Raw genomic sequence first — 10867 nt, forward strand, 5'->3', positions numbered from 1 at the left:
ATGGCCCTATAAAAATAGGCTTTATGACTTTCAGAGTCCCCCTCCTTCATAAATGAAACAGGATGTGTCTGATCATGTCTCACACACCACATGGCCAGATAAGGTTGTAAAATGTTAAAATGATATTTCCCGATGAATGCATTTGTCATGGTTGAAAGCAATGCAAAAGTGCAAAAACGCATGAAAAACGCTACGTGTGATCATAGCCCAAGGTGTGGAGAAGTATTTTTGGTTTTGGTTATTTATTTTGCCTTGTATACAAGTCATTACCCTGGAAAGGATGTTCCTTAACATATTTCCCAGGAAAATCCATTTTGGTTTAGTTTTTGTATGTTTTATTGTGAGTCTGTAAAAGTTGCGTAATACCTCTGACAACGTTGTTGACAGCAGTGACCTGGGAGTCCGAAATGCTGTTCCCATACCATTTGAACACTGTTCCCATCGATGTGGGCAATTTTTAGGCCCTCTGTAGACTGCCGGGGGGAGCCGCCTGAAAAATGCTCGAGTTTCCCATAGACTTACATTGTGCTCGTTGCTCGGGTCGAGCACCCGAGTATTCCAATGTGCTCGACCCGAGCAGCAAGCAGCCGAGCATTTTAGTCCTACCCCATCAGTAGTGAGCTGTTATTAATAGGCTGGGAAGATCCATGGATAGTGACCCCATCCCGGCATAATAACACCAGACCCCAGCTGTCTGCTTTCCCTAAGCTGATTAAGAAAAATGAGGGGGACACCACGCCATTTTTTCTTTCTTTACTATGTAAATACATGTACAGTAAGCTACACACGTACTGCGCTAATTATATATCTCACTGACATCTTTCTATCTATTCTATGCATATATCTATTCTATCTATTCTATTCTGACGGGTCACACTGTGCATATACACTCATGGTCTGTGTGACGATTTTTATCTCGCACCCATTGCTTTGCATTGCTGACTCTCGTCCGATATCTGCGGCCACTCGCAGCAAGCAAGGATGAGCACATTATTGCAAGAAGGTGACCAGGATGGGGCATTACTACAAGAAGGTTGTACTATCCATTGCGGGCGCCCTCACATAGTTCCCCTGCACTCTTCATGAGGGACACTGACAAACTCACTACCCTGGTCATGGTAGTATCCTCACGCTCCTCTCCCCACTTCTCCTGAGCACACTACACTGCTCCCATGCTCTTAAAGGGGCAGCGTGCGCACCTGCAAAGATTCCCCCAGGAAACAGTTCGGAGGCATCTTGTATAAAAGGCACTCTCCCCAATAAGGAGGTGCCTGAGCAACCCCTACAGTTACTTTGTGTTTGTGTGTGTTCAACTGTATGTTGACAGATATATACTGTACACATAGCTCCCAACCGTCCTGTTTTCGGCGGGACTGTCCCGCTTTGAGGGCTCAGTCCCGCATCCCGTCACGGCTCAGCTGTTCTCCCGGCTGTGGAGGGTGGTGTTGCGGTGGTGGAGCAGCGGGCACAGGTAGTAGACAGCAGCCACAACTACCACGTGTGCCCCCTGCTAAACATAATGAATATTCACTCTTCTCCATGCCTATGGGAGTGGAGAGGAGTGAATATTCATTCTCTTTAGTAGCGGTCACAGAGGATCGCGGAGTCGCAGCAGGAGCTGCGCTCGTGCTGAAAGTGCGCACTATTAAGGAGAGTGACTATTCACTCCTGTCCACGCCCATAGTCCCAGCGTGGAGAGGAGTGAATATCCCCGCAACTCACCTTGGCATCTAATAGAGCATGGCAGTGATGTCATGCGCTGCTCAGATACTGAGATCAGCTACTGACACACAGGACACAGCGCTGGAGCAGAGGGGAGGAAGGAAGGAGCGTAGAAGCGTTTATTTTTTTCATGTGTGCAGTGATGGGGGGCCATGCACACTAGGATTGTGGGGCCATACATACCAGGATAGGGGATTAGGGGGCCATGCACACCAGGATTGGGGATGAGGTGACCATGCATACCAGGAATGGGGATGAGGGGGCCATGCACACCAGGATTGGGGATGAGGGGGCCATGCATACCAGGATTGGGGATGAGGGGAGCATGCATACCAGGATTGAGGAAGAGGGGTCCACGCACACCAGGATTGGGGAGGAGGGGGTAATGCATACCAGGATTGGGGAGGAGGGGGCCATGCATACCAGGATGGGAAGGAGGGGACTATGCATACCAGGATTGGGGATAAGGGGGCCATGTATGCCAGAATTGGGGAGGAGGGGGCCATGCATACAAGGATTGGGGAGGAGGGGGCCATGCATACCAGGATTGGGGAGGAGGGGGCCATGCATACAAGGATTGGGGAGGAGGGGGCCATGCAAACCAGGATTGGGAAGAGGGGGCCATGCATACCAGGATGGTTGTGATGGGGCCATGCATGCCTTGAATGGGGATGAGTGGGCCATGCATACCAGGATGGGGATGAGTGGGCCAAGCATACCAGGATTGGGAGGAGGGGGCCATGCATACCAGGATTGGGGTGGAGGGGGCCATGTATACCAGGAATGGGGATCAGTGGGCCATCCATACCAGTAATGGGGATGAGGGCCGTCTGCTGAATGCCCCTCATTACCAGCTCCCCTTTGACAACTCCTCCTGCCAGGGGAGAAAGAAATCGGTAAATGGGCGTGTATTGGTGTGTGGCCAAAATTTGCCTGCTCTTTATACTGTAAATGCTGCTCTATATACTGTATATACTGCTCTATATACTGTACACACTGATCTATACACTGTATATACTGCTCTATATACTGTACACACTCTCTACATACTGTACACATTGCTCTATATACTGTCTGTACACACTGAATTATATACTGTAAAGACTGTTATATATACTGTACATACTGCTCTATAGACTGTACAGACTTCTCTATATACTGTACACACTGCTCTATACACTGTTCTATATACTGTACACACTGAACTATATACTGTACACACTGCTCTATATACTGTACACACTGCTCTATATATTGTACAGGCTGCTCTATATACTGTACACACTGCTCTATACACTGTGCACACTGCTTTATATACTGTACAGACTGCTCTATATACTATACACACTGCTCTATATACTGTACACTCTGCTCTATATACTGTACAGGCTGCTCTATATACTGTACAGACTGCTGTTTATATTGTACAGGCTGCTCTATATACTGTACAGGCTGCTCTATATACTGTACACACTGATCTATATACTGTGCACACTGCTCTATATACTGTACAGACTGCTCTATATACTGTACACACTGCTCTATATACTGTACAGACTGCTCTATATACTGTACAGGCAGCTCTATATACTGTACACACTGCTCTATATACTGTACACGCTGCTCTATATACTGTACAGGCAGCTCTATATACTGTACACACTGCTCTATATACTGTACACACTGCTCTATATACTGTACAGGCTGCTCTATATACTGTACACACTGCTCTATATACTGTACAGACTGTTCTATATACTGTACACACTGAACTATATACTGTACAGACTGCTCTATATATATTGTACACGTTGCTCTATTATCTGGGACATCTATAAGGCTGCTGATCTGGGCTGTACACATGTTGTGTTAGGGATGAGTCGCATTGTGAAGCTGGCGCCTTATCAGAGCTCTTCCCTCCATTACCTGCCGCAGCGTCACAGCTTCACACAGGGGCAGACACGATATTACACAGGTGATTGCAATCAGCCCCCTATGTGGATCATCTACTGATGTGGATACGTGTTCACCCCCCAATACTCTGCACATTCGGGGTGTACTTATATTACAGGTCAGGGAGGTGGCAGTCAGCGGAGGCCATCGCCTGTGTTACCCTTCTGGGCTCTCAGCAGCTCCAGGTCGTCCCCACATCGTACAATCCGCTTCCTGTACGATGGATATTGTAGTAAAGATCCCTGTGATGGTGACAAGAGCCGGGAATAGGAGGAACGAGCTCCCGCAGCAGTTTTATCTCCCCGGATACACAGTGATGCGCAGATCGGGAGGACGGCGGCGATGATCCCGGGACCTCCTCTCGGCTCTTTCCCGGCATCTCTGCTGGTGACGGCTACAAACGGTCAGTGGAGATGATGGAGAAGAGGAAGCGACGGAGAAAGCGCGCTCTGCTGTCCGGTGTTAGCCGGTAAAGGGCTTTTATCCCGGGCAGGGAAGCACAAGGGGAGAGCGGAGCTTCACTCGGGCTCAGCAGGGAGGAGGCGGGGCCTGTGTCAGTGTCAGCCAATAGATGCTCAGGACGATGCTGCTCAGCAGCCAATCAGTGCGCAGTAAGCCTGTACATATAACAGGCGCCTCCAGCTCCGGCCCCAGTGTTTTTCTATCAGGAGATATTTGTGTTCTAGTTCCGCAGCACACGATGGCAGAGACCGCACCAGCCGCCGCTCACCCTCCCGCAGAACCGGCCGCCAAATCCAAGAAGCAGCCGAAGAAATCCGCCGCCGGGGGCGCAAAGAAAAGCAAGAAACCCTCCGGTCCCGGGGTCTCCGATCTGATCGTGAAAGCCGTGTCCGCCTCTAAGGAGCGCAGTGGGGTGTCTCTGGCCGCCCTGAAGAAGGCTCTGTCTGCCGGAGGATACGATGTAGAGAAGAACAACAGCCGCCTGAAGCTGGCCGTCAAGTCTCTGGTCACCAAGGGCGCCCTCCTCCAGGTGAAGGGCAGCGGCGCCTCCGGGTCCTTCAAGCTGAACAAGAAGCAGCAGGAGACTAAGGACAAAGCGGCCAAGAAGAAGTCAGCAGCTGCGGCCAAGCCCAAGAAACCCGCTGCAGCCAAGAAAGCCGCCAAGTCTCCGAAGAAGCCCAAGAAGGCTCCGACCGCGGCCAAGAAGAGCCCGAAAAAGGCCAAGAAGCCCGCAGCAGCTGCCAAGAAGGCGGCCAAGAGCCCCAAGAAGCCAAAGGCCGCTCCGAAGCCCAAGAAGGTGACGAAGAGTCCGGCTAAGAAAGCTGCTAAACCCAAAGCTGCCAAGAGTCCTGCTAAGAAGGCAGCTAAAGCCAAGAAGCCCGCAGCTAAGAAATAAGCCAAAGCCGCCCTGTTATTACACCACAAAGGCTCTTTTCAGAGCCACCACCTTGTCGCCTGCAGAGCTGTATAATCAGAGCCACCACCTTGTCCCCTTCAGAGCTGTATGATCAGAGCAACCACCTTGTCCCTTCCGAGTTGTATGATCAGTGCCACCACCTTGTCCCCAGCAGAGCTGTATGATCAGAGCCACCACCTTGTCCCCTTCAAAGCTGTATGATCAGAGCCACCACCTTGTTCCCTTCAGAGCTGTATGATCAGAGCCACCACCTTGTCCCTTGCAGAGCTGTATGATCAGAGCCACCACCTTATCCCCTTCAGAGCTGTATGATCAGAGCCACCACCTTGTCCCCTGCAGAGCTGTATGATCAGTGCTACCATCATGTCCCCGGCAGAGCTGTATGATCAGAGCCACCACCTTGTCCCCGGCAGAGCTGTATTATGAGTGCCACCACTTTGTCCCCTGCAGAGCTGTATGATCAGTGCCACCACCTTGTCCCCGCCAGAGCTGTATAAGTGCCACCACCTTGTCCCCGGCAGAGCTGTATGATCAGAGCCACCTCCTTGTCCCCTGCAGAGCTGTATGATCAGTGCCACCACCTTGTCCCCTGCAGAGCTGTATGATCAGTGCCATCATCTTGTCCCCGGCAGAGCTGCATTATCAGTGCCACCACTTTGTCCCCTGCAGAGCTGTATGATCAGTGCCACCACCTTGTCCCCACCAGAGCTGTGTAAGTGCCACCACCTTGTCCCCGGCAGAGCTGTATGATCAGAGCCACCTCCTTGTCCCCTGCAGAGCTGTATGATCAGTGCCACCACCTTGTCCCCGCCAGAGCTGTATAAGTGCCACCACCTTGTCCCCGGCAGAGCTGTATGATCAGAGCCACCACCTTGTCCCCTGCAGAGCTGTATGATCAGTGCCACCACCTTGTCCCCTGCAGAGCAGTATAATCAGTGCCATCATCTTGTCCCCGGCAGAGCTGTATGATCAGTGCCACCACCTTGTGCCCGCCAGAGCTGTATAAGTGCCACCACCTTGTCCCCGGCAGAGCTGTATGATCAGAGCCACCACCTTGTCCCCGGCAGAGCTGTATGATCAGTGCCACCACCTCGTCCTCGGCAGAGCTGTATGATCAGAGCCACCACCTTGTCCCCGGCAGAGCTGTATGATCAGTGCCACCACCTTGTCCCCGGCAGAGCTGTATGATCAGTGCCACCTCCTTGTCCCCTGCAGAGCTGTATGATCAGTGCCACCACCTTGTCCCCTGCAGAGCTGTATGATCAGTGCCATCATCTTGTCCCCGGCAGAGCTGCATTATCAGTGCCACCACTTTGTCCCCTGCAGAGCTGTATGATCAGTGCCACCACCTTGTCCCCACCAGAGCTGTGTAAGTGCCACCACCTTGTCCCCGGCAGAGCTGTATGATCAGTGCCACCACCTTGTCACCGCCAGAGCTGTATAAGTGCCACCACCTTGTCCCCGGCAGAGCTGTATGATCAGAGCCACCTCCTTGTCCCCTGTAGAGCTGTATGATCAGTGCCACCACCTTGTCCCCGCCAGAGCTGTATAAGTGCCACCACCTTGTCCCCGGCAGAGCTGTATGAATAGAGCCACCTCCTTGTCCCCTGCAGAGCTGTATGATCAGTGCCACCACCTTGTCCCCTGCAGAGCTGTATAATCAGTGCCATCATCTTGTCCCCGGCAGAGCTGCATTATCAGTGCCACCACTTCGTCCCCTGCAGAGCTGTATGATCAGTGCCACCTCCTTGTCCCCTGCAGAGCTGTATGATCAGAGCCACCACCTTGTCCCCTGCAGAGCTGTATGATCAGTGCCACCACCTTGTACCCTGCAGAGCTGTATGATCAGTGCCATCATCTTGTCCCCGGCAGAGCTGTATGATCAGTGCCACCACCTTGTCCCCGGCAGAGCTGTATGATCAGTGCCACCACCTTGTCCACTGCAGAGCTGTATGATCAGTGCCACCACCTTTTCCCCGGCAGATCTGTATGATCAGTGCTATCACCTTGTCCCCGGCAGAGCTGTATAATCAGTGCCATCATCTTGTCCCCGGAGAGCTGTATGATCAGTGCTATCACCTTGTCCCCGGCAGAGCTGTATAATCAGTGCCATCATCTTGTCCCCGGCAGAGCTGTATGATCAGTGCCACCACCTTGTCCCCGGCAGATCTGTATGATCAGTGCTATCACCTTGTCCCCGGCAGAGCTGTATGATCAGTGCCACCACCTTGTCCCCGGCAGATCTGTATGATCAGTGCTATCACCTTGTCCCCAGCAGAGCTGTATGATCAGTGCCATCATCTTGTCCCCGGCAGAGCTGTATGATCAGTGCCATCATCTTGTCCCCGGCAGAGCTGTATGATCAGTGCCCGTATATGCTGCCGCTTCTAGATTATAGTGTGTACAGGGAGCGGCTCCAGTGTTATAATGAATAAGCTTTTCCCCACATCTCCGCATAGAGCTGCGCTGTGTCCCGATCACACCAGTGCAGGTGACCGATCAGTGTAATCAATGGAGGGAAGGGGCCGATGTCCTACAGAAATCTAATTCTTACATCATCCTAATCAATCACCACTTGTAACCTGCGTCTTTATTAGTGAAAGGATTAGTGTGCGGTTATTACTTCGATGTGAGAATTGGAGAACCAGTGATTTGACTGATGATAGAGTAGACCCTGTACAGCTCCGTGTACTGGTGACATAGAAGAACAGTGACGACGGTGGCTCCTGCTGTAGAAGCCGCATGTAGACATGGTGTGACCCTGTGCCAGTATCCGCAGCCAGAAAAGAGAGAACAGAGACCCTGCCCCTCTTTTTGAGGGCGGGATTAATGGGCGTTGGGATGATTTTGTGAATAATGATTGGTCGCGGATATCACACCTGTTTTGGCGGCTCATGTTAATTTTTATTACCAATGCAGTGCAGGGGGCGTGTTCACATGACGCGGTAACAGGAGCAGAGGAGTATAAATATCCCGCTCTCTCCGCTCCTCTCATCACTTCTGTTCTCCTCTATACAGAGCTATGGCCAGAACTAAGCAGACCGCTCGTAAATCCACCGGAGGGAAAGCTCCCCGCAAGCAGCTGGCCACTAAGGCCGCCAGGAAAAGCGCTCCCGCCACTGGCGGAGTGAAGAAGCCTCACCGCTACCGGCCAGGGACAGTCGCTCTCCGTGAGATCCGCCGTTACCAGAAGTCCACCGAGCTGCTGATCCGTAAGCTTCCCTTCCAGCGCCTGGTGAGAGAAATCGCCCAGGACTTCAAGACCGATCTCCGCTTCCAGAGCTCGGCCGTCATGGCGCTGCAAGAGGCCAGCGAGGCTTATCTGGTGGGGCTGTTTGAGGACACAAATCTGTGCGCGATCCACGCTAAGAGGGTCACCATCATGCCCAAAGACATCCAGCTGGCCCGCCGGATCCGTGGGGAGAGAGCTTAGATCCGTCCTACACGTCTGACTATAACAAAGGCTCTTTTCAGAGCCACCAAATCCTCCATAATAACGAGCTGATCCCTCATCTGCTTCATATTCTGCTGAGTGTTCACTTGTGCTCAGTAACATCAGGGGCGCTCAGTTCTCTTCTCAGTCTAATTGGTATCTGGGGAGATTATTCCCTCCAATGCAGTTATAAGGGTGTGTAGAAATGATCTGATGACTACACGAAGTACATTCTACTCATTCAACCACTTAATATTCGTATCCCCACTAGTTTTCGCACCGATCCTGCCGCACATCCAATAATATCAGCTTTATATAATGTATTAGGAGTCTGGACTGTGTTTTGAAGGAATAAATGCGCAGATTTCTTGGTGTATATGATGCGATCATTATAGGACGTCCATTATCCAGCGCTATCTCCTGTGAACACTCGCTGACTCCTATCAGCCGCACGGGTCTGATCCTGAAAACGCATCAGGATTAAGAGACTAATATCCTCTGCAGCTCTGTAGTAGGTTTATCTAGATAATATTAACCTACATTTTATAAAATCCCCGCCTCCTTCTTTCAAAGTTCTCTGTAAACTGCAGTATCTCGTTTCTTTATATTCCCGGCACTCGGAATATTGCTGGTGTGATGGAGTCACCATTGTTAGAATCAGTTCTGCACTTTGTGTTCTAGAAAGCGGATACTGTTCCCTTAATCCTGGAAAACGAGAGATTCCTGTATGGAACCAAGAAACCATTGATCGCTCAACACAAGCAAATTTCCTGATATCCGACCGTCCTGAAACCACGTGATGCAGAAGGACAAAGAACAGAAAAAGCCATCAGCCCCTGAGCGGGAACTTCCTATTCGGTAACTATTAACATTAGCTCCTCCCCTTCCTCTGCTGATTGGCTGAACACAGGACGTTAGGGAGTTTGAATTTCCCGCTCCTTGTAGTTTCCGCAGCTTCTACATGTAATTGTGTTACTACTTCTGCTGTGAAGAGAAGTGTCCGGTCTATAGATAAACTCCACTGACCACATTCATGTAATCACCTTCCAGATCACAGTGTATTCTCCATTGGATATGGGACCACTGGAATGAGAATCAATCAGCTGCTCAGTGATTATGTTATTTATACGGTTCCTTTTTTATTTGCTCAATCTGAGCTGTTGTCATTATCTTCTACAGGAAGATAACAAATGTTCTCTAAGTGCAAATCCTCAAATGAAGAAACAAGTGATATCTGAGTTTTATGATCTCTGTCAATTACAATACAAGTGTTATTAGGAGAAAGTAAATATTGTCATTTCTGATGAGCGGAAAATCCCAGTGGTGGCAAAATATTAAGTATCTGAGCAGTGCTGCTGACCGCGGCTTCCTCCCTGCACTGTCCTTAGAAGAGGCAATAATCCTGGCTGCCACAATCCTCCTCTGATCGTGTCCAGGCATGGTCACATGCTGCTGCTCCTGCAAATCACCGCACCCCAAGAGCAATTCTATCAGAAGTGACAAGCCCGTTTTGGAAACGTCACAGAGCTCAGTCAGGATCCTATAGATTAGTCACCGGGAGCAGCCAGAATGTCACATGTATTAATACATGTAGATTGTACAGAATGAAGCCATGGCAAGGGATGATGAGGGGAGTAGTAAGATGCGGAAATGACCATGGAGATGTGAATAGCATGTTAGGAATATGCTGGTATGATGGAAGTGGGGGTTAATCACTGTCAGTGCCGCTATCTGTATATTCAGCAGTGATCTGATGCTTCTGCTCAGCTTCATCTCACTTGCAGGAGGCTGGTGTCGTGTCTGCCCTTTTATTTATGGACTGTATCTGACACATTTCTCATCGCAGGGAAAAGATATATTAGACGCTGCGGAAACTGCACAATGAGCGGGAAATTCAAACTCCCCAACAGTTCAGTGTTCAGCCAATCAGCAGAGGAAGGAGGAGCTAATGTAGATTCTGTAAGACCCGCCCGGGAGTCGCGTCATCTCACTCTCTCTGGTCCACCTATACGCTATATAAAGGAGGAATCAGTGAAGTTTCAGCATTGATTTCTGATCTCTAAGGGAAGATGTCTGGTCGCGGTAAAGGAGGGAAAGGTCTCGGGAAGGGCGGTGCCAAGCGGCACAGGAAGGTGCTCCGTGATAACATCCAGGGCATCACCAAGCCTGCCATCCGCCGTCTCGCTCGCAGAGGAGGCGTCAAGCGCATCTCCGGCCTCATCTATGAAGAGACTCGCGGTGTCCTGAAAGTCTTCCTGGAGAACGTGATCCGTGACGCCGTCACCTACACCGAGCACGCCAAGAGGAAGACCGTCACCGCTATGGACGTGGTGTACGCGCTCAAGCGCCAGGGCCGCACTCTCTACGGCTTCGGAGGTTAA

The 10867-nt window shown here is 50.8% G+C and overlaps 3 protein-coding genes across 3 annotated transcripts; all 3 read left to right on the forward strand.

Annotated features, from left to right (window-relative positions):
- The first annotated feature begins 4327 nt into the window (after positions 1 to 4327).
- On the forward strand, positions 4328 to 5035 carry LOC141161045 (histone H1.01-like). Its single transcript, XM_073645832.1, has one exon. It carries the CDS (start codon positions 4376 to 4378, stop codon positions 5030 to 5032), a length of 657 nt encoding a protein of 218 aa, XP_073501933.1. The 5' UTR covers positions 4328 to 4375; the 3' UTR covers positions 5033 to 5035.
- A 3034-nt stretch (positions 5036 to 8069) lies between these two features.
- LOC141161046 (histone H3) lies at positions 8070 to 8502 on the forward strand. The gene has a single exon (XM_073645833.1). It carries the CDS (start codon positions 8076 to 8078, stop codon positions 8484 to 8486), a length of 411 nt encoding a protein of 136 aa, XP_073501934.1. The 5' UTR covers positions 8070 to 8075; the 3' UTR covers positions 8487 to 8502.
- Positions 8503 to 10555: 2053 nt separating this feature from the next.
- LOC141161047 (histone H4) lies at positions 10556 to 10867 on the forward strand. Its single transcript, XM_073645834.1, has one exon. The coding sequence runs from the start codon at positions 10556 to 10558 to the stop codon at positions 10865 to 10867; it is 312 nt and encodes a 103-aa protein (XP_073501935.1).

This window comes from Phyllobates terribilis, unplaced genomic scaffold (genome assembly GCF_046119375.1).
Source record: "Phyllobates terribilis strain yellow unplaced genomic scaffold, ASM4611937v1 Scaffold_9__5_contigs__length_417890890, whole genome shotgun sequence".
Lineage (NCBI taxonomy): Eukaryota > Metazoa > Chordata > Amphibia > Anura > Dendrobatidae > Phyllobates > Phyllobates terribilis.

Bases quoted from the DNA above. Each gene is read 5' to 3' on its own strand.
- LOC141161045 (XM_073645832.1), top strand. From the start codon at position 4,376: ATGGCAGAGACCGCACCAGCCGCCGCTCACCCTCCCGCAGAACCGGCC.
- LOC141161046 (XM_073645833.1), top strand. From the start codon at position 8,076: ATGGCCAGAACTAAGCAGACCGCTCGTAAATCCACCGGAGGGAAAGCT.
- LOC141161047 (XM_073645834.1), top strand. From the start codon at position 10,556: ATGTCTGGTCGCGGTAAAGGAGGGAAAGGTCTCGGGAAGGGCGGTGCC.